Genomic DNA, 24,807 nt, shown 5'->3' on the forward strand with positions numbered 1-24,807 from the left:
ACAGAGATTTACAGAGAGAGCGTTAAGGGGACGGCAGATCCGGGGTGAGGGGTGAGGGTCGGGGTGAATGGTGGTAGAAAGAAACTCCCCACCAACAACGAAAAGCACCCAACCCTCGGATTCACGGATCTGAAAAATGCAACGATGATCAAGTCAGAGCCCTGGGAGCCGCCACGCGCTTCCCCCGCGGGGCCCAGGCTGGGCACCGCGAACGCGGGCAGAGGCTCGGGGAGCCCGGGGCGCCGGCCGGGGTCGGGGGGACCTCCGGGGCGGAGCGATCCCGCGGGTCCCAGCCCGGCGGCCTCGGGGGCGGCCTCCAGGGCACCCAGGAGCCGGCGCCCGGCCAGGATCAAATCCCAAACCATCCGCCTCAACCAAGGGAGGCCGCCAGACCGGGAGGAGTCCTTCGGGCGCTGCCAGTCCTGGAGGTCGCCGGCCTGATCGCGGGTCGAGCGAGCCGCGTGCGGGGCCCCGGGAGGCGGAGGCGACCTCGCCCGGGAGTTCCCCGCCCGGTGCGCGCCCGCCGGGACCCCCTCCCTCGGGCGCGCGGCCGCTCGGCCGAGGTCCCCTTCCGGCCCCGCGGCGGCCCCGCCTCTTCTCCCGACTTCCTTTCCCGGCGCGCGGCGGCGGGTGGCAGCGGGTGGCGGCTGCGATCGCCCACCGGGAGCCGAGGACCCGCCGGGGCCAGCCCTGCGGTGCGGGTACGCGGCGTGCGCGCCACTGCGCGGGGCGGCCCGAGCGCTGGGCGCGGGGGTGCTGGTCGCCCGGCTCGCGGCGGGGGCTCGGGGCGGGGCAGCCCGAGGATCCCCCCCCCGCTCCACCCCTCCCAGGGCAACCTCCTGCGGGGCCCGCGGGCGCCGGCTGGGCGGGCCGGATCTCTGGAGACTCGCTCCCCGCAGGAAGCCGGGGGAGGATGGGGCCGGCAGGACTTCCTGCGCCCACGTGGAGGCTCGGCTTGCGTCGTCTGGCTCGGGTGGGGTCCGAGGGGGCTGGTGGGCGGGGGGGGGGGGGGGGACTGGATTCTGTCCCGGCGGGTTACCCGGCGTGTCCTCCCGGGGCTGGGGTTCGGGGCTCCCCGGAGCGTTAAAGCTGAAGTTGGAGTAACACCTCCCTTTCCTCTCTGCGTCCCTCCCACCTCCTGTTTAGTGGCCCGTACCTGGCGCCCGACCTCGGTTACGACCGCTAACCCTGGAGCCGGTGGTAAAACCTGTGCAGTCCAGCATGGCCGGGTGTTCAGAGGGCTTACAGAGTTTGGGCAGCAGAATCCGGGGATAATCATGGGTCCCAGGAGCGACTTTTTCACGGTCTCCCAGTCTGAGGCGCTGACCCGCGCAAGCCACGGGCTAGAGCCTGAAGCCCAAGTGCAGGGAAATTCACACACCCCTTCCGCCCAGATGCTCAGGAATGCTCGGGGAGACCCCACGCGGTTCTGGTGTTCCCTCCTCCCTTGTGCTGTTTAGTTTCCCTTGAAAGGACCCCATCCCTTACTGGAAGTTTAGGGGCTGTCCCTGTTGTAGATCAGCTTGTGCCTTGCCCCTTGAGTGAGTAGAGCCCACGGTACTAAACCTCTGCCTCAGTTGTAACACCTGACGCTTTCCATCCTTTCTCCCCATTCGATTCAGTACTCAGACGTGATGCTCAGGCGTGATAACATCTGTTTTCATTTGGGGACGCTAAGGGGAAAGAAAAGGGACAGACTATCCGGTTAACATCAGAGCTGGGACAGCTCCAAGGAAATTTGGCCCGGATAACAATCCTGCGGGATTTAGGGGGGTCTTTGCAAGATGGGATGGTACTACCTTTGCTAGGAATGAAGCTTGAGTAAGATGATGTGTATAACCCTTCACAGTGTCTGAAAGACAGCAGATGATGGATAATCCCTCCCTCCCCCTTGTGCTGGCTCTTATTTCGGAAGGGGGGGAGGTGGCGGATGAGAACAATTTGTGGCAAAGGCATTTGTACCAGGTTGACAAAAATCCTATGAGAAAGCAGTTCATAGATGTAATATTTGGGAATGCAGAACTCTACATGCCAAACCTGAACTTCTGGAACAGTAATTTAACTTGATTTTTTTTCCTCAAGGCGAGACACTGTCTGGGACTCCGTGATCTGTGATTTCTGACGGGGTAAATGTCACAGAAATTGTCTGACTTTGCAGCTCCAAAGTTGACATGCGGTTGCGTTGATCTGGAAAGCCGGGGTACCAAAATGCTTTTCTCGACCGCTGTTTTCCTTCTAGACCCAGCATGAGTGAAGTTCCCTGCAAAAAACGTGATGACTATTTGGAATGGCCTGAGTATTTCATGGCAGTGGCCTTCTTATCGGCACAGAGAAGCAAAGATCCAAATTCACAGGTAAGTGAGTTTTCTAGAATGTTTGGACACACAGAGACCGAGATAACCTGGAAATGAACAAATCACAGCCGGAAGCGGGTCCTTGGCAGCTTAAAGGCAGAGTAAAATCTGTCTTTTGTGCTGCTTCCCCAGGTGCTTACCTTTTTCACAGGCCACCATTCACGGCCTCTTGGACCCGCTCTGGGATTTGGGGGGTCTGCTTTTTTTGGCTTGTGGGAGCTGCCACCGAAAGCAAGCGAGGGGATAGAGAACCCTTCACAAGCCTTCACATGCTCGCTTTGGAGCTCTGCCAGCTTCTGGTTTCATGCACTGCCTGTCCAGGACCTCGCCAGGTCACCACACCTTCCGGCACGTTTCCCTGTAGGTTGGAGCCTGCATCGTGAATGCGGAAAACAAGATCGTGGGCATCGGGTATAACGGAATGCCGAACGGGTGCAGCGACGACCTGCTGCCTTGGAGGAGGACGGCGGAGAGCAGGCTGGACACCAAGTACCCTTACGGTAGGGCCTGGGCTGTGTTTCCTTCTGCTTTTGTGGCTTGGCCTTGCGGGTGCTTAAGTACGCTCTCTTTTAAGTCATCAACAGCTGGGCAAAAGAAAAATCCTACTCAACTACTTTAGCTTGCTGCCCCCGACCCTTTATGCTTCAGAGAGGGTCTGTGATGGAAAGTATGTGAGTGGTCACGCAGCCTGGCCCGGAGCTCCAGGGATCTACTGAGCTCTACAACCCCCGCGCGTGGATGGGTGGCGGATGTCTCTGCAGAGGGCCCCAGCCCCTGGCTGGGGCGGGGGTGGGGTATGTCAGAGGATGTGCACGGTGCCTCCACAGGTTGTTTCTTGGCCACCAGAAGCAAAGCCAGCTTACCAAGGACTGGCCAGGGCTTCGCTCTGATGAGAAGCAGGGTTCCTTCCGCCCCCCTCCGGCCTACAGAGGAAATCTCAGCTCCTCTCTGAGAAGGAGGAAATGACTGTGGGCTGTGATGTGGGAAACAAAGGCAGAAGAGAAGTTAGTAAATTTCCTTAGACTTCCAGCCCCTGACGAGTCCTTGAAACCGGTGGAGTGACCTTCCTCTAGAGACTCAGCTGCCTCCGTGATGATACTTTGCTAAGGGGCACAGGCAATCCTAGCCCAACCCCAGGATCCTGTGAGTCTACTTGAACATACAAAAATTCCTTTGGAAATTTCCTTTATCTCTAGCCCCCCCAGGGTACATGTTGGCAGTTGTCCCCCAAGCATATGACCCTTTGATATACATCTGAAGGGTCTCGTGACTCGGGTTTTATTAGACAGCAATAAGTGACCTTTTCCTAACAGCAGCTAGCCCCGCTCAAGCTCCTGGGAACCTTTGCTTCCAAAATTCCTTAGAGACTATTGATGCTCTCCCTAATCCCTTCGCAACTGGAAAATACGTAATGGGCCACGCCTCTTGACCCCATGGCAGCTTTTTCTGCTCATGGGTCCTATCCCCGTGCCTTAACCTTTTTGTGCCGAAGACCTCCCAAAATTTTTTCCTTGGCCAATAGCTTCGAACCCTGACATCTTTCCTCCATCAAGCTGGGCATTAAGAAATGGATGGTTTGGCATCTTCCTGTTCTGGAGACCTGGCTCTGTATTCCCAAGGCGGCTGGTAGTCAGACCCCAAACCAGACGCGTGGAACCGAAAACCTTTGGCCTGGCCAGCTCTGGTGTCCAGCTCTGAACTAGGGGTGGGTGCTTCCTATAACCTGTTGAGTATCTGAGCCCCAGGAAGAACCACTTCAGCGATTGGGAGGAACAAGCCACAGCCTCGCTTAACTTCAGTTCCCTGGAGAAAATGCATCCAATGTTCTAAAAGAGGGAAATGGGCCTACTTAGGCTGGTTGCAGATTTTTCATAACACGAGGACCTGTGTTTCTGAAATGAACGGAGTGCCTCTGTTGGGAGTAAAGCAGACGAAGCCCATCCAAATGGGAAAGATCGGGCCTTTAGGAAGCGAGGGTCGAGGAGTGATGGTACGGTCTTTCTGCTTTGTTGACTCTTCTGTAGTAGGCTGGCCTCTGGGGTTTTCTCTAGAAGAATTCCAAGTCTACACTTAGCTGAATATATATATTTTTACTAATGTTCTTGGACCTTAATCATGTTAAATAAGCCTCTTGAGTTTCTTTTTAGATTGCTTAGGGCAACCGCTCCATTTTCTAAAGAAAAAAAAAGACTGCTTGGCAGTGGGGAGGAAACTGAGGATTGGGGGTGGCGTGGGGGTACGGGGCTGCCCAGAGCTCTGGGTTTTCCAGGAATAAAACGTAGTTCAGTGAGTAGGGGGACTTAATTGTCAATTTCATCCTTTTAACTCCAGCACTGGCAGAAGTTCGAACCGTCTTCTCAGCCTTAGCGTTGTAGCTGAGTGGGGTTCCTGAAATGAATAACATGCTAATGTATTTTAGAAACTTTTATGTCATCCTGATTGTGATTCTGTAAGCTTTCCATGGCAAGGAGGAAGGGAAACCGTCTGTTGTTCGCAGGTACATGGCAAAGGTAGTTTGGCACAGTACGGTTCAATGTCCCACGTAGAAACCGTGAGAATGAAAAGTTCACTGTGTTTCTGGTCTACACTGAGACAAAGGACAACCACAGTGTTTTTCACCCAGTCCACACGGTGAACCCTCGGGTCTCCCGAAGGAAGGAGTCTGTAGGTGTCAGTCTTGTAAAAAGCGGAGGCTTCTTGTAAAAAGATTTCAGTGTTTGGACTGGCGTAGACGGTCTTCCTTGATTCCTCAGCGGCTCTCAAGGTGGGACCTGTCCCTTCTTCTTTGATCACTGCGAGCCCTAGGCAGATCATGGCAGTGACCTAGAGGCCAAAGGCTTTGCCGCCTACTGGCCACACCTGACTTGGAGGTGTTCTTCTGTAGCTGATCCTGTTTGTTCTTAGACACTGCCTTTCCCCAGCCTGGAGGCAAATGCCTTACAGAGCTCCTTTCCAAAAGGAATTAACAAAACAAAACCAAACACGTGGAGGCATTTGTCCAACTTCAATGATTTTTTTTTTTTTTTTAATTGAGTAGTTGCTGAGTTTCAGGACACTGGTTGTCTGCATTATTTTTTACTCTCCATACGCTCCCTCTTGGTTTTCAGAGCTCTTTGCCCTTGCTTGCCCATTATCCATTTCACATGTGGAATGTAGAATGTAGACAATTTCTTTCACTAGAGTAGACTTGTCCTTTGATGTACTATAAAAGTCGTAGATGGTATTAAATGCTTTCTAAAAGACATTCAGTGTTACTACCATGATAAGACACGTAAAGATGGGCTTTAAGTCTAAATAATGATGACTAGTTTTAAACTGTACACTCAGTCTTGTTTTATCAAGGGATTTCGGGCCACAGGGAAGCACATGTTTGGATCTCCTTGGAGGTGGTGATAGAAATGTTTGGTGGTAATTGGCCAAAATGCAAGTTTTTTGTGCGTTTTTTTTTTTTTTACTTCCATGTTAAGATTAAATTAATCTGAAAGATCAGCGATAATGTTGGGATTGGGTGGGCTTGATTTGAACCCTTTCTTTCCTCACCATCTTTATTGGCAGCCGAGCTGCTGAGGAAGGATAGATGATGTGCTAATCCCTGTAAAGGAGCCTTAGGGATCATCCAAAATTCTAGACCAGCCATGTCTTTGTTCTTTGGAATACATGAGGATCCTCTCTCAAATGTCAACAACACTTCCCCAACCCCAGTATAATGCTAGTTAAACTCCCCTTATCTTTCTTGGAGATGTAATTGACATGCAGCGTTTTATTAGATTTCGAGTGTTACAATGTAATGACTGGTTATTTGTATACATGGCAAAATGATGGCCAGTGGACATGGATCACCTTATGTCATTGCAAAAAATTTGTGTGTGTGTGCGATGAGAACTTTGTAGATCTGCTTTCCTAGCAACCTTCAAACATGCAATACAGTTTTCCTCACTGCAGTCACCATGCTGTATGTCACACTCCCCAGGACTTGTTGATTTTATTCCTGGAAGTTTGTACCTTGTGCTCCCCTTCACTCGTTTCATCCGCTCCTACCCCCCACCCACCTCTTGCAACCACCACTCCGTTCTCTGCATCGGTGAGCTTTTTTTTTCTTTTTAGATTCCATATATAAGTGAGAACATTAGCATCTTTTCTCTTCTCTTCTCTTCTTTTCTTTTCTCAGAGAGAGAGCCTGTTGGGGAAGAGGGAGAGAAAAAACCTGAAGCGGGCTCCACACCCAGCATGGAGCCCCATGTGGGGCTCGATCTAATGACCCTGAGGTCATGACCTGAGGCAAATTCAAGAGATTGAGGCCTCACTGACTGAGCCACCTTGGGGCTCCCATTGGCATATTTTGAGTAGAACAATCCATGGTTGATAAAATCTTCTCGATGCCAGTAACCCTTTGCATTACTCTGAGTTTTACGAACCAGCATTGGTGTTTGGAGAAGGTGTATGATGTTTCCGCAATCTGGGGATCCTGCTTGGACCCCTTGCCAGAACCGTAGTAGTGCCTCGGGGCCCTGTGCCCACAGGGTTTGAGCCTGCCCATTTTTATGGATGGGAAAAGAAAGGCCCAGAAATGTGATGTATCCTTCTTAATGTGATGCAAGCAGGGAGACATCTCCAAACTCTGAGATCTGTGCCCTCTGCTACCCAGCTGCCTCCCCCATGGGGCTGGGGAATTCAGTTTTTCTGAAAGGCTGTTTGGGTCGTAGCCCAGTGGAGCACCCGTTCTCTCCCCTTTGCACCGTGCCCTTGAGCATGCAGAGGCTTAGGCAAAGTAACCCCCCACCCCGAGCTCGGGGGCTTGCATGGGTGCCCTCACTTCCCATGGGGCGGCATGCATGGGGCTTGCTTCAGCGCTTCCCCGACGTGGAGCTTGGGAGCCACGTAAGTTTGGGTTTACCAGCAGCATATACACCTTAATTCTCCTTATTGATTCTGTTAAGTTTAGCGTCATTAGTCTTGATCGACACTTTGTGGAGAGGAGAGAAGGTTGGAAGACTTGTAACATAATAGGAAGATGGAGCTTTTTCCGGGCTGTGTCTCTGGAGAGGCATTTTTAAAGGGTGTTTTTGTTCTTCCAACCTGGGGATCAAAACTTCATGAAACTATTTGATTATAATGTAGTATGAGTATGGAAAATGAAAATTCCCCCTGCCACAGAAACTGCCTTTTATCTCATTCTTTTCCTGAAAAATCCAAAAGCTAGGGTGCTGTCAGTAACACGAAGTGGCAGGAAGAAGTCAGCGTTAAAAGTGACACCTTTTCACGTGAGTGACAATTAAAAAACTGGGAAGCAGCAGATTGATCTAATTTAACCGTATGAAAAAGCTTTGGAAGATTTTTATTTTTAGGAGGGAGTGGTTGCAAACCCGGGATGAAGTATTCAGCTGACATATTGAGTTCCTTTCTCTTTGTGAAACTCATTAGAATGAAGCACATTTAATCAAAATACCAATTTTATAAAATGGAGGTAAAAATACTCGTGGTAATTCAAGAGATCACACCTTCCTTGGGGCTCCGTAACCAATGTTGTCGACGTAGTTTGCAGACCAGGGAGCTGGAGTGGAATCATCTTCCTTCATCCTGGAGAGCTGTTGTTCAGAACTTGGCTTTAATTTATTTATTTATTTATTTATTTATTTTTGAGCTTGGCATTTTTTAAGTCGGGTTCCCTCTGCTCCTCCAGCTCGCCTATGTTTTCCTGTCGTGCGGTTTCCTGTTGGTGAGGTCTGTGTGGGTGAGGGGGCCCTCTTTGCTTGGCCTCCTCTTCCGTCCTCATCAATCCAGAAGCCCGGATGGCTTTGCCTGCTGTTTCCCAGATGCCCATCATGGGAGGACCACAGGTTCCGATGTCCCAAGACGGGTGGCAGCCTCATTCTTCATGCGTCCGGCAGAAATGGAGACGTCGGGCTCCTTCCAGGGTTGGTTCCTGTTTCTGCAGGAAAAGTGGAAAAACGAGGTAGCGCTGGGGAGGACACTGCTGGAATTCATTAAGGCATTCTGTTAGCCTGGCAACTTCCAACCGTTTTACCAGTGTGTGGTGGTGCTTCTGTAAATTTCATATTTAAATCTAGTCTTTATTTTTTAGAGTTAGCATATTGCTAAGCATGCATAGATGTCACTTTAGCGATCACTTAGCCATTTACCTTACCCCCTTGAACACTGACATTTTCCTGACTGCCACGCACGTGATGTATTTCTTTGGCATCCAAAAGGTTAGTCTTGAGAAACTAATTTATCAAGAAGTTAGGCGGCTGATCCTTTTTGAGCTGTGACTTCCTCAAAACTTGTAAGAGCTTCTTTGTAATTAAGATCAAATTTGTTCCTTCAGCCAGCTGAAATTGAACGCCCTCCGGTTTTGTTCGGCAGATCCGTGAACTTGATGACTTGCTGTTTCTTTGGCTGCAGAATTCTAATTTCACTTGCAGATTCCTGCTGTCCCTCCCTGCTCGGCCTCCTAGCAGTGGTGGCCCTGACGGTGTGCCTAAGGAGGACCTTTTGTATGAAATAACGAATAAAATCAATGGAAAACCTTTGAGCAAGTTTATCCCAGGAAGAAAGAAAGTCCATTATTCATATGAATCAAGGGGCAAACTCAAGTTTCATTGTGTGATGCTTTAGGCAATCGGGGAAATTCAACAGCTTATGTGTGAGGCCCCCCCCTGGAAATTAACCAGCTTAATTTAAGGATATTTCATGATCAGGGATAACTGTTTATAAATAGTCTTAAGAAAAGAACAAATCATGATGAGGGGGTTGATTTATTTGATTTTTATCTGTATTTTATTTTATTACAGATTATTATTTTTTAAGTAATCTCTACCTTCAACGTGAGGCTCAAACTCATGACCCCCAAGTCAAGAGTCGTTTGTTCCATCAACTTAGCCAGCCAGGTGCCCTTTCGTCTACGTATTTGAATCTACAGATTCAGGGTTAATTATTTTTGACGAGCCAAAGATTACTGTTTCACTAGGAATATCTAGAAAGCACATACAGAGAGTAGCATATTCTGCAAAGCATATATAGAAAAGTCTGTAGAAAACCTAAAATGCTCATCTGTGAGGATTCAGCCTACTCGTAAAAATGCGTTTGTCTGGGTTTTATAAAGACCCAGTTTACTTCATGGAAATTTGTAATACAAGCTTACCTAAGTAATCCAAGGGTAGCGATTTCCAAATTAATGAACAGGAAGTGAGCTCAAGTTCATCTTTGTACTCTCTCTCAACATAAAAGGTTTGTTGAGAAACTTAATAGTATCAATAAAATTTTAGGGTCACATTCAACCCATTTTATGTTTTAGGTATGGGAGCACGTTAATTTTCTGAGTGCAAGTGGATATTCCTTATGGTAAATAGAACTTCTTTAATTTTTCAATTTCAGTAAGTCTTTGGCCTGGAACTTTGGGCTGCCAGGCAGTGGGGGTGCAGAGAGCAGCTGACAACGATGGGTTTTGTTAGTCTTTGTTCTGCTGATCTATTCTACATCTGTTCTTGCTGATTTGGGCCGATCGTCTCTGAAATCAGCCTGAATGACTAAGATCTTATTTTGCATTTTTTTTTTCAATGTTCAACATTTTCAACATTTCAACGTTACCCTTGTTAATAGTGGTAGAAAAGTAGAATATGTATATACTGTTTGCTCCTGGAAATACGGAATAAAACTGGGTTCCTGGAGATTTTTGGACATATTTATATTGCATTTTGCTTTGACTTCTTAGGACCTTTTAAAATATTTGGATGAGATTTTATATATGTCTTTGCGTATTGGCTAAGAAAGACCCCACAGTGCTTAAAACATCAGTGACCAGATTCCAGGGCAGAATCCCAGACAGGCTTCTGGAGCCTCGGGTCCAGGTGTGCCATGTTTATACCCAGCGACTGTGGGCTTGCTAAACATAACTTGACATTTACTTCTCAATATCTTTATGAAATAAATGATACTGAGAACTCCATTCGTGCTAGAATTCTAGGGAAAAATTAAACATATAGCTTTTTTTTTTTTTTTTAAGATTTTCTTTATTTTTTTGACAGAGATCACAAGTAGGCAGAGAGGCAGACAGAGAGAGAGGAGGAAGCAGGCTCCCTGCTAAGCAGAGAGCCCGATGCAGAGCTCAATCCCATGACGCTGGGATCATGACCTGAGCCAAAGGCAAAGGCTTAACCCACTGAACCATCCAGGTGCCCCTAAACAATACAGCTTTGATTGCATTTGATTAGGGACTCGTTTCTCTGCCTGTGGGGCTGAAGGAGGTTCCAAAGCCGCCCTGGGTGAAAGCTTCCGAGCTGTAAAAAGCTGTTGGTGGCAGTGACACAGAGAGGATATTCGCATCTGTGTGTGTGGATGAATTACTAAGGGGAGAAGCAGGGTGTATTCTCTCTGTGCTTCCAGTGGTCAAAACTTGTGCCAGCTCTAAGAAGACTCCAAGTTGGACAGAGACAGGACGCACGAGCAGGAGGAGGTGGTTGAAGTTACAGGTTACCCCACAAACATGGAGATTCATAGACATTGGATGAAAAAAGGTTGGAGGGTAGAAAAAGACCCCACGTCGAAGTCCAAAAAAATATAGACTAGAGGAGGCAGGTGTAGAACTCGAGGAGATAAGAAGGTGTTCTAAGACCAAACCAAACGGAGAGGAAGGATTTCAGAAATCCTTTTGTGAATCAGTCAGCACGACAGTGTTTCCTGAAACACGGTATCAGGGAATCGTGGGTTGAGCGGAGAACTGGTGAAACGAGGGAGTTCGAGCTCAAGGGAGCGCTCACTCTTCCTCCTGCTCATGCTCTCTGGGGGGTCGGTCCTGGCCAATTAGCAGAGGTGTAAATTTTATCTCCGTGCTTCTTCCAAATGATAGATGCCGTAGTAAATTTAAAATATTGAATGTGATAACGGAACATGAATTTTTTAATTCTGCAATTAAAAGACTTTGTTCAAAACGCCATTAATTTTGAGTTTAGGTGAAAGAGGGAAGTGGAACTCCTCCCTGTCGTTGCTCCTTCTCCAAGTGAGTTACAACTTTTTAGGAATTGAAATACTCACGATCCGTTACGCGCTGTCTGTTGGTGATGGGGGATCAAGACTGTATGTTCTATCACAATACAGTTTTCAGACGAGGTTCACTTGTGGTCATTCATTCACGCAGCGTGTCGCATGCCAGGCTCTCTGCAGTAGTGAGCGAAATGTCCAGGATCTGTGTTTGCAACTCAGACTCCGTGATGGAGGTAGACAGGAGCGAAATCAACAGATGCTGTTGAATGTTCCTTTCTGAGGAAGTGACGGTTGGGCTGAGACCTGAAGGACCGGATGGGTTCCCAAGAGATCAAGGTGGGCTGGTCAGTGTTTGGGGGATGGGAAGGACATCCCTTGCTGAGAAGAGTGCCTGGTGCAAGCCCTTGGTCAGGAAGGTGTTTGGAGCATTATGTGGGAGGGAAAGGAATTGGCCACGCTTAGTGGTGAAGGTCCAGGTCGGTCAAGGTCACGGTTGGAGTAACGAGATGAGGCTGGGGACTGTAGGATAAGGAGTTTGGATTTACGAGATTGAGCTGGTGTGTAGGGGATGTGCGGATGGTTCGGGGCAGGAATGGAAACAAGGATGGCAGCCCTGAAGTGACTGGCACGTGTGTCTCTCTGGTGACACTGGTAGGAGTGTCGGAGATGGGTCTGGGTGTATTCTAGAAGCAGCCTCAAGAGGGCTGGGCGATAGCGGGTCCTCGAGGGAGAGGGACTCCCTCAGGCAGTTCCAGCTTGAGCACCTCAGTTTGGGGGAAGATTTGGACCCTGGAGTGTGGGGCATCTGTGAGTCCTCCCTGTAGGGGTGTCACCTAGTCAGTTGGGTACGCGAGTGGGGACAGAAGTCTAGGTTGGGGACGTCCGTGGGGGCATGTTTGGCATTCGGGTGACATTGGGCCGTGGAAGTGGGTGAGCGGATGGAGGGTCGGTGCAAAGGCTGGACTCTGGGCTGGTCTCTGAGGTCTGGCACGCTGAGAGGTTGGGTGGAGGCGGCAGACAAGGTGGGAGCCCTCAGGGACCTCGGGGCACGCTCTGAGGAGGAGGAGGGAGCCGTCAGCCTCCGTAAAGGCTGCTGAGAGGTTTAAGAAGGGCAACAAATGTCCTCGGTGTTTAGCGACCTGGAGGTCATTACTGACGCTGCCGCGGGCAGCTGTGATGGCACGGCAGACGGAGGGCCAGCAGCAGGTGAGGGGCCGGGGCCGGCAGGGAGAGATGGCTTGGAGCTGTGTTTGGAGACAGAGGACGACCACGCGACGGGACCCGGAGAGGGGTCTCTATGTCCGGGAGACTGAGGAGTCCAGAAAAGGAAAAAGAGGAAGGTCTGCGACGGTGTGCGGGGACGGCCTCCCAGGCAGGTTCGTTAGCGGTAGAAGAGGGTCACTAGGTTTTGGGGTAGGGGTGGGGGGGCAGCCGGCAGCCGGCGCAGAGGTCCACGGAGTTGCAGGGGGGTGTGATCCACGGCAGCGTCTCGGTGAAGGACGCGGCAGGGTTGTCAGCCGCGGGGAGGGAGGAGGAGCGTGAGCGGGCTTGGACACGGGGGATCGGGGAGGAGGTTGCTGTGCGGAGTGGAGAAGGCCTGCCGGAGTCACGTCCTAGAAAAGTAGGGCAGGGTCACGGCTCCTGTCTCATCTCAGAAACCGGAGGCAGGTGGGTTAAGCCCCATTTTCTGCACGCCGAAACAGGATCAGTGAGTTGCCTGAGGCAGGCCCAGTAGAGCCGGGATTAATTAGAACACACACGTCCTGACTCCTCTTCCAGTGCTCACTGCTCCGGCCCAGTTTACCCTTTGTAAGCTATTAACGCAAGAGGGAAGCTTGGAGTTTTTATTGTGTGTATTTGCATGCCACAGCTGTCCAGCAGTGATTAGTGTTCTGTTTCAGTTCATGTTTCTGGAGTACGTCTTAGGCATCAAACACGCGTTCCCCGTGAGCGGCAGGACGCGAGCGAGGCAGGGCTTACCCACCAACGAGATGCAGCATTTCCGCACCCTCCTCCCTCTGACCTGATTGTGTGCCCTCAGCACATAGGGAAGCAATGTAATTAGAGTTCTGGGGGCTTTATTGTCCATAATGGAAACACCACAGTCAGAAATCTCTTTAGCCCTAAGCACTACCATTGGGGCTAAGTGGTTCCCCCGGGTGCCGTGCGTCGCTGCCAGCAGCCTTACTTAGCAAGAGGCAGAGAGGAAGGGGGCAGGGGATGGGGACCAGGGTAGGACAGAGAGAAAAAGAAACGTCTGCTCTCCCCCTGCCCAGCCGAGCAGCCCGGGGCTGCCGGGTCTCAGGGACACAGCCCGGGCCGGAGAGCTTCGGGAGCACGAGCACTGACCAGGCTGCAATTCTGTGCCGCGCTCTTCACAGACCGTAGTCACGCTAACGGGTCTTTTTCTCTCCCATTTCACAGGCCAGGAGACTGAGGCTCCACAAGGGGGGTAGGGTCCTAGAATCAGCAGGTGGAGGGGACGGAGCCCGTGAGGAGTGGCCGAGGGGTCACCCTGGGAGGAAGCGAGGGGAAGGCAGAGCCAGGCCCCGGGGGCCTTTCGTCCAGCCCCGAGGAACAAGGGGGAGTGGAGATGGGAAGTTCCAGCTGCCCCAGGCGGGGGCCCCAGGATTCAGGGCTTCACTCAGAGCCTGGAGGGTTTGGCCGCCTTCGAAGTGAGTGACTCCTCTCCGTCTTCCTGGGCCTGGCCAGAAGGCCTTTCCGCTGTCCTTTTCTTCTACAGACCTCCTCTCTGGACACAGTGCGGTCATGGAACAGACTCCGGACGCTTCCCGGGGCGAGGCTGGCTTCCTCTGCCTTATCGCTGGAACCTGTGTTTATTTTCACCCGCAGACTTAACGCGGTCATCATCATTAACTCTCCACTGGGGCTGTGTGTCCCTCAAAGCCAGAAGGTTGTGAGGCCCAGTTCCTTCCATCCTCCGGATAGAAAGACCACCCACTGCCCGGGGTGGGGCCGGGGGCAGCGGTGTCTGATTCTGAGCAGGTGGACATGGGCAGGTGAGGCAGACGGGCTGGCCCCTGTCCCCCCTCCACCTCTCAGCCCGTTTCCTGCCTCTTCCCGCTGCTTTACCTCTTCGCTGCTCCTTCTCTGTGTCTCTGGCCTCTTGCCTGGGGCTCAGGCATCTCCTGCCGGGCAGGGCCTGAGCTCTAGGACTGGGCTCCTCTGTTCCCGCAGTCCTAGGAATGCTGTCCTTGTGAGCGCTCCGCCTGCGACCTGAGCTCCTCACTCCACGTCTGCGGGACGCGCCTACAGCTTAAAACTGTCTCCTCTTCCTTCTACCGCCCAGTGCAGGGGGATAGCTCTGCCTGAGAGGCCCTGAGAGTGAGATCGGCTTTGGAGCATGCCAGGAAGTGTCGCCAGGAAGACTGGGGGTGGGGGTGGGGTTGAAGGAGTTGGAGACGCAGAGGCTGCACATGGTCGACGTGGTCCATGGGCCCGTGTGCACGGGATTGTCTCCAGGACGTGGTGCGACTGTTGTTTCCAAGTCGTCTGTCCCTCCCCCTGCCCCCACCTTTAGTTCAAATCCTTCGAAAACTCAGATCCTGAATTCAGTAGCTGCTTGACCGATATGGAAAGTTCAGGAAGGGGAGAGAAGGTACTAGAGCGTTGACCTTGCCTGGGGGCTAAATTCTAGCAATGCTTTGGGTTTGGGGGAAGCCCCAGTAGTGGACTTTGATAACGTTGGGGGTAGTACTCCAGGGGTGGCGGGAGGCGGGTGGGGGGCTTCAATGCCGAGGCCACTCTGCTGTTAAATTATTGACTTGAAGGATAGTACTTTGGAGGCTGGCAGTGATGTACGAGGCCCTGTCAGGACAGCTTTCAATAATTAAGAAAAAAGTAGTTGAAATTCCATTTTAGCTCCCGAAGCCCCAGTTGCTTAAATGATCTGTTCCAGGAGCAAGTTCGCGCCCCACCCCTCCATGGACTTTTCGCGTCTGTGGGGCTCCGACCACAGGAAAGAGGGTGCCCGCGCCCCAGTAGACAGACGCGCCGGGGTGCAGTGATTGACAGCTATGGGACCCTTGAAATAAAAGCGCATAGATCCTTGTTTCAAGAGGCGATGATGAAAAGAACAGAAATGAAATATCTTATAAAAATTAGCTTCGAGTTATTTTAAAAAGTGCTCAGGGTCAACTTTGAGCTCGGGCACCACACGTCGTGTATGTTGTCGGCTGCAGGGTAAAGCCTCCCACCTTTCCGTTCTGGAAGTTCGTGAGCAGATGCTTCCCGGCTCTTGAGTCCTGTCCCTCCGGCCTGTCAGCGAGCGAACCATCCGTGCTTTTCCCCATGGGTGGCCACCCAGCCCTCGAACCTTCAAGGTCAGGGGCAGAGGCACATTTCCCCAGAGACTTACTGAGGCTCCTGTGGTCCAGCCTGGAGATTGGTGGCAGAAGGTGGTGCAGAAACCGGCTATGTGACCTATGTGACCCTCCAAGCCGCCCCTCATTTAATAGGCTGAGGGGGGAGAGTCTCACCCCCTAAGGAAGTGAGGGGTAGAGCCACACTGTTACCCCTTAAATTATTTGTGCCATACTTGGCCTTTGTTTAGAATTATTCAAGATGCTTGCTTTCTTTCTTTCTTTTTTTTTTTTTTTTTTTTTGGTAAAACCTATTGAAGTAACCTTAATAATAGTACTAGCTAAAATAGATGTTGTCTTAGTCTTGTATCTAATAAGATGAAAGTCAAATCTATAAAATGTTGAATCTCTTAAATCTAGCCAGGATGGAATATATCCTGTTAATTTGTCAAACTTTGAGAGAACCACCTACCTGAGACAGTAAGGATTAATCAAGCCCTAGTAAGAGGGAATTTGAAAAATACAGTTTTCTAATTATACAATCTCTTCTCAGTGGTCCAAGGTTAATGCAGTTCTGAATTCTGACAGTTAGTAATAGAAGAGGAAAAAAAAAAGACCAAAGCATATGAATTGTCTTATAATTACCTGAAACAGAGGTTCTCCTTCTAGCAATCAAGAACTTTATATGCATGAATCTGATATTTTCAGCATTTGATTCTTTTCATTTTAAACAATGGTGAGAATAATTGATAGATTTGGTGTCATTCTTTGCACTTATCAAATACACTTGTAGTACTTGGAGATGTCTTTTGGTCATCGCTTAGTCATAGATGCATAATTCTAGGTAGGTAATTGGCAAATGTGCCCCAAAGGGGACACTTTAGCTATCTTATGAATACTTCCTAGGGACTGTGTACTTTGAAATACCTTGTCCTATGCTTACTACAGATGTAAAAACTGTGTGCGTGTCAAGGTCGTGAACAGGACCACTCCTCGTTGGTTGGTTTTGGCTCTTATATATTTGTAGCTCTTGCTTTAGTTCTCCCCAGGTGACACGGGAAAAATGCTAGCACTAGAAAAAGATAAATTTATTCCTTCATTTATTGCTGTCAGATATCTATGGAGTCTTTATCATAGAGAGAAAAGTCACAGCGAAACCTCAGACCATCCAGTGCAGAGGCCGGTGGAGAAGACAGGACACTGGGTTTTATGACATCGATCTGCTTTCTGAGACTCTACAGATGCAGGAAGACTTAGGGACTGCAGGAGAAAAATGAAAGAGCAGGACTGAGCTTTGGAAGATCCCCCGAGAGGCAAGAGAAAGAAAAGGACCCACGGAGAAGTAGGAGGCTCCATGGTGTCTAGTGCCTGAGAGGGTTTCCAGTGGAGAGCTGTTGCTAACTGGGGGCCCGGCAGGCAGGTGAATCCAAAGATTCACCCAGAAAGGCCTGGGTTTGGGTGAAGATCAGGCCACCCAGGGGTGTACATGGGAGCTCGCTCCTACCAGCGCACTTGAGCAAACCCTGCGTCTCTCTTCCCCACTCTCTGTCGTGCCCGGACCTTGAAACTGGCATGTGGGAGCGGTCACACTGAAATCCGCAGATTTCACAAATCAAGGCCTTTTCTCCCCACCCCCCGCTGGTTGTTGTAAATATTAATAACATATTACAGAAATCAACAGTTTTCCATAGTCATGCTTTTTAAAAAGATTTACTTATTTTGAGAGAGAGAGAGAACGCACAGGCGGGAAGGGGCAGAGGGAGAGGGAGACTTAAGCAGACTCCATGCTGAACGTGGAGCCCCGCACAGGGCTGGATCCCATGACCCTGCGCTCATGACCTGAGCCAAAACCAAGAGTCGAGGCTTAATCGACTGAGCCGCACGGGTGCCCTACAGTTACACACTTTTTATATGGCGACCCAGCAAACAGTTCACACCTAAAGCGCGCATGCGTGCGCATGCGCGCGCGCGCACACACACACACACACACACACACACAGTTTTTAGGAACTCAGACAGTTTTTAGGAACCGGACTTAACCTTTGCCATGTAGGACTCATTCTGATCTCATCTGTTTTCATTCCCCTGCGTTAAAAAGAGGGAACAAGCTGTTTGGAACTCACTAAACTGATTTCTTGACCTACAGTTTGAAAAGTATTGGTTTAGCAAAAACCAGAGGTTGTAGATGCATGATGAAGTCAAGAGATGATTGTTTAAAAAATAAATTAGTCTTGCAGTTGGAGACAGGACGATTTCGTCTTGAAAGGAAGAAGAAAAGAGATCTGAAGTGCCGAGAAGGTGGCGTCTTGAGAGTGGAGACCAAGGACATGCAGAATGGAGACAGCCTGAGTCGGGAGGGGCTGGGGCCTCCAGCGGGCTGGGCCAAGGCTGCCTCTTGCCCTTGGCCTTAGGAGAGAAGGCTCAGGATTTGCTGTCGAGAGACTGTCTTGGAGAAGGTCAGCTGTTCTAGAGGAAGGAGGGAGGAAACTGGACACACAATAGGAAAAAGCTGGGAATTAGATGACTTGGTATTTCAAAATTCATTTTTATTTAGTTAGTTGGAAATGCACTTTGTTGGAGTGGGAAATACAGGAAGGACACGCCTTATCTAGGGTCACATAGCTTCGCGCGGCAACTGGGCCTTGAGTACACTGCTAATTAACTGAATTTAAGTAAAAAAATAAAGATCAAAAGGAAGAATTTAAAACTTAAAAAATAGAGTCTCCCATGTGTCCGACACTCGGTTGTTCATACAGCCCAGTAGGCCGTGTTTCTAACAAAAAGCTTTGTAGTTTTCTTCTTGTTATTTTGTAGCTAAGAGAAGGGAATTCTGTTGATCATTCCAAGTTTCATTTCTATCTGCTGCCCTTAGTACGGGGATGTCGGGGATGTCGGATGGGGCCCAAGAGAATCGGTTTCACGTGGTAATTTTCGTGAATGAATCCAGACCATACAATGTTCAATATTATCCCAAACTGCCTGGGATGAATCGGAGGAAGACAGTTGCAGTCAATAGGACCATTCTTCAAAAGAAGATGGTAGTAAACAGACTCAGAAACTGTAGTTCTGGAGATTAATACCAACACCATCAAAAAATACTTTTTGATGGGAAAGCCTCTTCTCGATATTTGCGTTTAAGAGGGCTTCCTGGATTTCCCAGCATCACCACCAACAGTTGGAGTCTGCATCTCCTTCTTTATTCATTCAATAAATATTTCACCCCCATTATGTTCACGGCAGGGCATCAGACTCTGGGAAATTTACAAAGAACCTCGAAGACCTACTGGTCTCTCCCCTCAAGGGGGAAATAAGAGAAACCATTACATCTAATTGTTTTTAACAGGGAGCAAGTGTTAATCCCTCCTGGGGTACATCTTGGTCACCAGGGAAGTGAATGGGGCTGAAGGGGGCCTCTCTGAGGCCAGTGTCCTCAACGCCACCGAGCCGGGGAGCTTTTCTTCTCTCTCCTGCCATCCCCAGGAGAGTGGCTCAGGTGTCTCTGTGGCCAGCCGGCGGGGACTATTCTCTGATGGGCTGTGATCTTAATAAAGGCTCGTTGACTAAGCAAGTACATCAGGGCTACAATGTCCAAGAACTGTGAATCTAAGCTACTCTTCATTTAAGGCTCCCGTGCTCCTAGAAGAAGCTGTTCAGGGCAGAAGGTTGGTCAGTTGGAGAGGATGGCGGGTGGGGGTCCCCTGGAGGCCCTCCATATTTATAATTCCAGCAGTTTTGTATGATTTGGACCACGGCCAGATTGTCATTAATTTGTTCAATAAACATTGACTTTGGCACTTGTGCGCTTAGTATGTGTTAGGTCTCTTGGGACTTACTAGAGGGTTCTGCAACAAAGTGTTTCTGCAATGCATCTGCGTGTTGGAATCAGGCGGGAAATCTCTTCATCCCAGGCCACACCCCCGATGAGCAAGGACAGGTTTGCAAATCACTGCCAGGGAGAGGATAATGCAAATCACTGCCAGGGAGAGGATAATCGAGTTTTAGCAACGCACCCAGAAACTTAAATACCAGTGTAGGAGAGCAATGGGGCGGCCTCCCAGTGCGAGTAGGGGATTCCCAGCTCAATCACAGCAGGGAGGACCACTGCCTTGAGAGGAGGAGCGCCCTTATGAGCTCGTTAAGGGATGGCACACCTTGCCAGCGCCCGGGAAGATGGCCGGGCTTACAGGTTTGCAAGAGAGGAGAGGAGGCTGCTCCCTTTAACTGCGTTCAGGCAGATCTGCGAGTGACCTCAGATCACTCTGTGGGGATCATTGGTGGAATGGGCCATGATAGCCAGAACTTGGCTTTCCAGTAAGTAGAGGAAACTTTTTCTTACGTAAGACGAACCACTGGTTATCTGCCAGCATCCTTCTCGTGTGTATGGGGGTCGAGAGCCGTGAGGAGAAGGAAATCCCTTGGTATAGAAATGCTCTGCTTCACCTCCTGACCCTTGCTCTGGAAATCACACCCTGCCCTCTTCACGGTCACGGCCAAGATCCCCGCATGTGCATATCAATAGGCAAATGAGCCATTTTAGGTGCGTAACCCCGTACCCCAGGGTCTTGTGGAACCTTGAGCTATTGCCCTGCTCAGGGTGGGCGAAGATACTTGACCTTGGCCTCTCCTGGCTGCTGGGGTGCTTGCAGACCGAAGGCTGCCAGGGCGAACAGTTTTGCGGCTAATCACCAACCTGTCGGGCTGCGTGGCCCTCATTTGGTATTCTGTCCTTCCTCTTCCCGGTCAGTTTTTAAGGAATCGAGTCTGTTATACACGTTTTTGTTTTTTCCCAAAGAGGGGCGAGTGGAATGCTTCAGCCGCATTAGTCAACTCCTCGGGAGTCACGATGTTAAGTTTTCCTTTCCTTCTCTCTCAAACCCGCAGTGTGCCATGCCGAGCTGAACGCCATCATGAACAAGAACTCGGCCGACGTGAAGGGCTGCACGATGTATGTCGCCTTGTTCCCGTGTAATGAGTGTGCCAAGCTCATCATCCAGGCAGGTAGGAGGGGCCCCCTGCCATTTGTCACATTGCGTCGCCGCAGACGGGCTTGATCTGAAATCGCTGTTGTTTAGATCCAAATTAATTGCACTAGCAACTTCGCAAGGTACTTCCTGTGTTCTGTTTCTGACTGGTGCCAGGTAGTCTAAGACTAATTGTGTCCTCTGTGATTCTTAGCATGTTTTTAATTTAGTTTGCAACTTCTTAAACTGCCGGCTGCCGAGAAACAACACAGGCAGTGCATATAATTACTGCCAATTCACCGTTCTCCGACACGTCGTGCATAGATTAGGGGGAGGGAGAGAAATGAACTTCTGTCAGAAGCAAGGTCAGCTGGGAGTCTGTATATGAAATTTTAATTTTTATTAATATATGGTAGAGGTTTTAGGACGCAAACCTATCTTTGCATATAAATGTCATCAGACTCGAATGGTACTACTGTAAGTTTTCCTTACATTACAGTTACCGTAAATCTACGCCATTGTATTCTGAATATTTCACCTTTTTCATGCTGTCACATCTGAGATTCGGCTGCACTTTGTCTCCATAAAACTCTCAGCTTGGATTTAAAGACTTACCATGTTAGCCAGATACGTGGTTTAAAGGGCCTGTTTATCAGGAGCCGGCGGGTCTCCGAGGGGAGGAGGTCCGGTGGCAGCAGAATCAGGGGCCGGCCCCTGGTGAAGAATGTTCTGGGCTCCTTCCTTGGTGGTGCACGACCCTCTGGGAGTTTTCTTCCTCCCACTCATACCCAGCTTCCCTGCAGTCCCCCCGGAGGCTGGGGGAGAAGGAGGGAGGTGTGTCCCTCCGGCTAGCGCGGCCCTGGGGGACAGGAAAAGAAAGCGGATCTGCCGTCCATGGAGCTGCCTGGAATCAGTTCTTAGAGCCATTTTCAGAAGCAGGGAGGGCATTTACCTCAGATTTTTGCCAGCACGCTCCACTCCCCCTCCCCTACCCCCAGCCTCATCCACTTGTGATACGAGTAGTCGCCCTGTGAATAAAGAAACCGGATTGCCCACAGTAAAGAAAATTTGTTAATCGGATCAAGACTTGACTACTTGACATGTTTTCACCTTGCATGTGTTTTAAAAAAAAAAAATCCATAAAGACTGCAGGGCAGATTAAAAATAATCTGTCGTCTGCTGCCTCGGAAGGTGGCAGAGACGGGTGGCGGTAAGTGGCCGTTGTGGGCGAGCAGGCTCGGGAAGGGTAATTCATCACAGACACTTCGGGGCTCGGTCTGCCCCCGCGTGTCTGTCGCAGTAGCTCTGTGTGTCTATACTAACGGGGCTGCTTCTGCTGCTGTTGCCTTTGAAGGTATAAAAGAAGTTATTTTCATATCTGACAAATACCATGACAGCGATGAGATGACTGCCGCGCGGCGCCTGTTTGATATGGCTGGGGTGGCCTTCAGGTACGCGGGAAGAGCTCGGGGGAAGGGTGGGCGGAGGCCGGATGAAGAAACGCATTTGACCTTGGCTGACATTTAATTTCTTCTCGAGATGCCTGACTTCCACACCTGGAAGCCTCTTTTTAAGTGCCGTGGGCTGAGGATCTCGAGATGGTGTGGGGAGTGGATTTTTTGAAAGCAGGGACAGGAGTATCAGAAGATAATCTGACGGATGATACTGCGCTTAAATGTTGGGAGTTTTCCGGGGTTCGGGCTAAATTACTCCAATAGCGAGAAATTGTGAAATTCACAGGTTTCGTAATAGTAACATGAAACCTTGGTAAATTTTGTAAATATAACAACTCTGACATTGGGAATTTAGGATGAAAGGAACCTGCAAGGTTGAAACACCAGGAATTCTTCTGACAGCAACATTTTAAATTGACATTGGAAGTCATTTCGACTTCTGCGGTTATCTTTGCTAGGCAAAGATTGGGAGGTATGTTCTCCGGGCAGGTCCCTTCAACCATCTTCGATGCATGGTGGAAACTTCTTTTGGGATTGAAAGCTTTCAAAGCAATTCCTTTACAGTAGCTGTGCTCATCACTGGGGACAGGGGTTATACATAATGAATCTCTTGAACTGTTGTGCCTTCTGAGACTTTAAATCCAGATTATTTACATCATAATAACAATTAGGTATTAACCTTTTCCCTGCTTTTTACAAGAATGCGATTAGTCCCCAAATATTTTCCTTTGAGCTGTTTTAGAGGCTACCTGAGTAAATTTTTACATCTGCATTTTTTTGAACGTGACTTTAAAAATTCCTCGTCACTAAAGCTAATTTTGTTTGTTTGTTTGTTTGTTTTGCTGTTTGTACAAGACACAAAAGAAAATTTACCCTTTTTTGCTTTTGAGCAATTCCAAGTTGGCTGCAGAAGTTTCCTAGGAAGGAAGAGAAATCTGTTGGGAAAGCTAGTAATCGGGTATCATGTTGTGCAGCTAACTTGTTAGAAATCCTTTGACTCCCTGATAATTCGTGAACTCAGCTAGCTGGAGAACATACAGACGGAGCCACCGCATGCATCTTTTTTTTTCTTTTTTTGTCTTAGTCTTTTCGGGTTTGTGTTCCTCTCGGTATGGTGCACTGTAATTGGCTCCTATAGAGATAAGATATCAAGCGAATCCTGGGAAATTTTTTTTCCTCCCCACAGAAAATGCAGGTTAAGCCAAAGTAAACAAATTGCTTTAACTACTCGCTGGATAATATCTTGATATATTTTGTTTCTTGTGTTTAGGAAATTCACACCAAAGTGCAGCAAGATTGTCATCGACTTTGATTCAATTAACAGCAAACCGAGCCAGAAGTTTCAGTGAGTTACATCTCATTAAATCTCCAAAAGATTGGGATTATCCTCTTCTAAGAAGCTGCTCATACCTTTCATCTTGAAGTTACACATAACTTTTTAATAGCCAGTACAGCAAAAGTAGATATCTAAAGGATGTAAAGCCTCAAATCTTCCCGACTGCCTCTCTGGTCACATGGAATCTGCATCTGTTTAGACTGTTGATTTAGGGCTTAAAACCAAGGAGCCTGTAAATGGCCTTTCTCATAGGGCTGGCCTGGGGTGCCTCCTGCTTTGTCTCCTGGTTTGCTGGGATGCTGGTGGCTTTGGACAGCCGCTCCTCGCTGCTATAGGTGCGGGACGACAAATCAGTAATTGTTGTGTTCCTGGTAGGATGAACGCATGCACTGATTTAAACGTCTGACCCAAATGAATCATGAATAACGTGTAGTGCCCTTGAGTGGGGCGGGGGGTGGGGGAGTAGGACCCCCTCCACCATGCCAGGAGCTAATGGGGACGTATTGGCTTCAGGGCATTGAGAGAAACCGCCAGCCACCCACCCAGGCTCTCCTGAGAAGCCATGAGCACAGCTGAGCCCGGGCCACCTTCTCTGCCTCTGCAGTCCCTGCTGCCCCCGGCGGGGGGTGGGGGGAGGTGGCATGTTTTTCTTCCGGAAGTGGGGACCCGGGTTGGTTTACACCACACACGGAGCTCTTACGTTACTTCAGCTGAATAATGAGTTGTTCCTGGAGCAACAGAGACAGCCTGTCTCCCCTTGTCGACCCCCAAGACCATGGCTGGGGCATCAGGGTCATGTGGCTGGAAGTGGCACGTGCACCTGCTTCTTTTACCCTGTGGAAGCATCGCTGCTTTTCCACGTGCCAACCCGGTTCACGTCCAGGGCTGCTCGGCAGTCAGGGGGTCACGGAGCTCCTGCCCTGTGCGTGAGACGTGAGGGAATTCAGACTCGAAGTTGAGTCCAGATCTGTGGGTAACGGGAACCCACGATGCTGCCGGCACAGTGTCTTCACCTTCCCAGTCCTGGTGGCTCGGGGCTGTGACTGTGAGCCTCGTCTCTAATCTCCTTTCATTTTTATGAAATGTGCTCAGTAGCTTTGTTGAGAAAATGGGTTCTTTATCCTAAAGATGATTACCGTTCTAAAGTGCTCTTCTGATTTCATGAATTTTTATTTTGTCTCTGAGGTTTTGTGCTCTGTATTCTCGGGTGATCTGTAATTTGGTTCCTCACCAATAATATTAAAATCTTATTAAAATCTACCGCACAGAAGTATGTTCGTTTTTATATTTTCACTAGAGGCTTAACTCTCCATTTCTGTCATTTCTGTACTGTCTGTGCGACACATCACATGTGTTTTCATGCTCAGAGGACAGTTTGAGGGACAGGCCGGGTGCTTCCCT

General features: G+C 49.6%; 1 protein-coding gene across 2 annotated transcripts; it reads left to right on the forward strand.

Moving 5' to 3' along the window:
- The first annotated feature begins 562 nt into the window (after window positions 1-562).
- DCTD (dCMP deaminase) lies at window positions 563-24,666 on the forward strand. Of its 2 annotated transcripts, none has more exons than XM_082715269.1 (6): window positions 563-701; window positions 2,240-2,354; window positions 2,719-2,854; window positions 20,537-20,653; window positions 21,971-22,067; window positions 23,341-24,666. In XM_082715269.1, the coding sequence occupies exons 2-6, from the start codon at window positions 2,247-2,249 to the stop codon at window positions 23,417-23,419; spliced, it is 537 nt and encodes a 178-aa protein (XP_082571395.1). In that variant the 5' UTR covers window positions 563-701; window positions 2,240-2,246; the 3' UTR covers window positions 23,420-24,666. The 2 variants fall into 2 exon arrangements, with proteins under 2 accessions (XP_082571395.1, XP_082571396.1); XM_082715270.1 differs by lacking the exon at window positions 563-701 and adding an exon at window positions 855-962.
- The last annotated feature ends 141 nt before the right edge of the window (window positions 24,667-24,807 follow it).

This window comes from Mustela nivalis (assembly GCF_964662115.1).
Source record: "Mustela nivalis genome assembly, chromosome: 20".
Classification (NCBI taxonomy): domain Eukaryota; kingdom Metazoa; phylum Chordata; class Mammalia; order Carnivora; family Mustelidae; genus Mustela; species Mustela nivalis.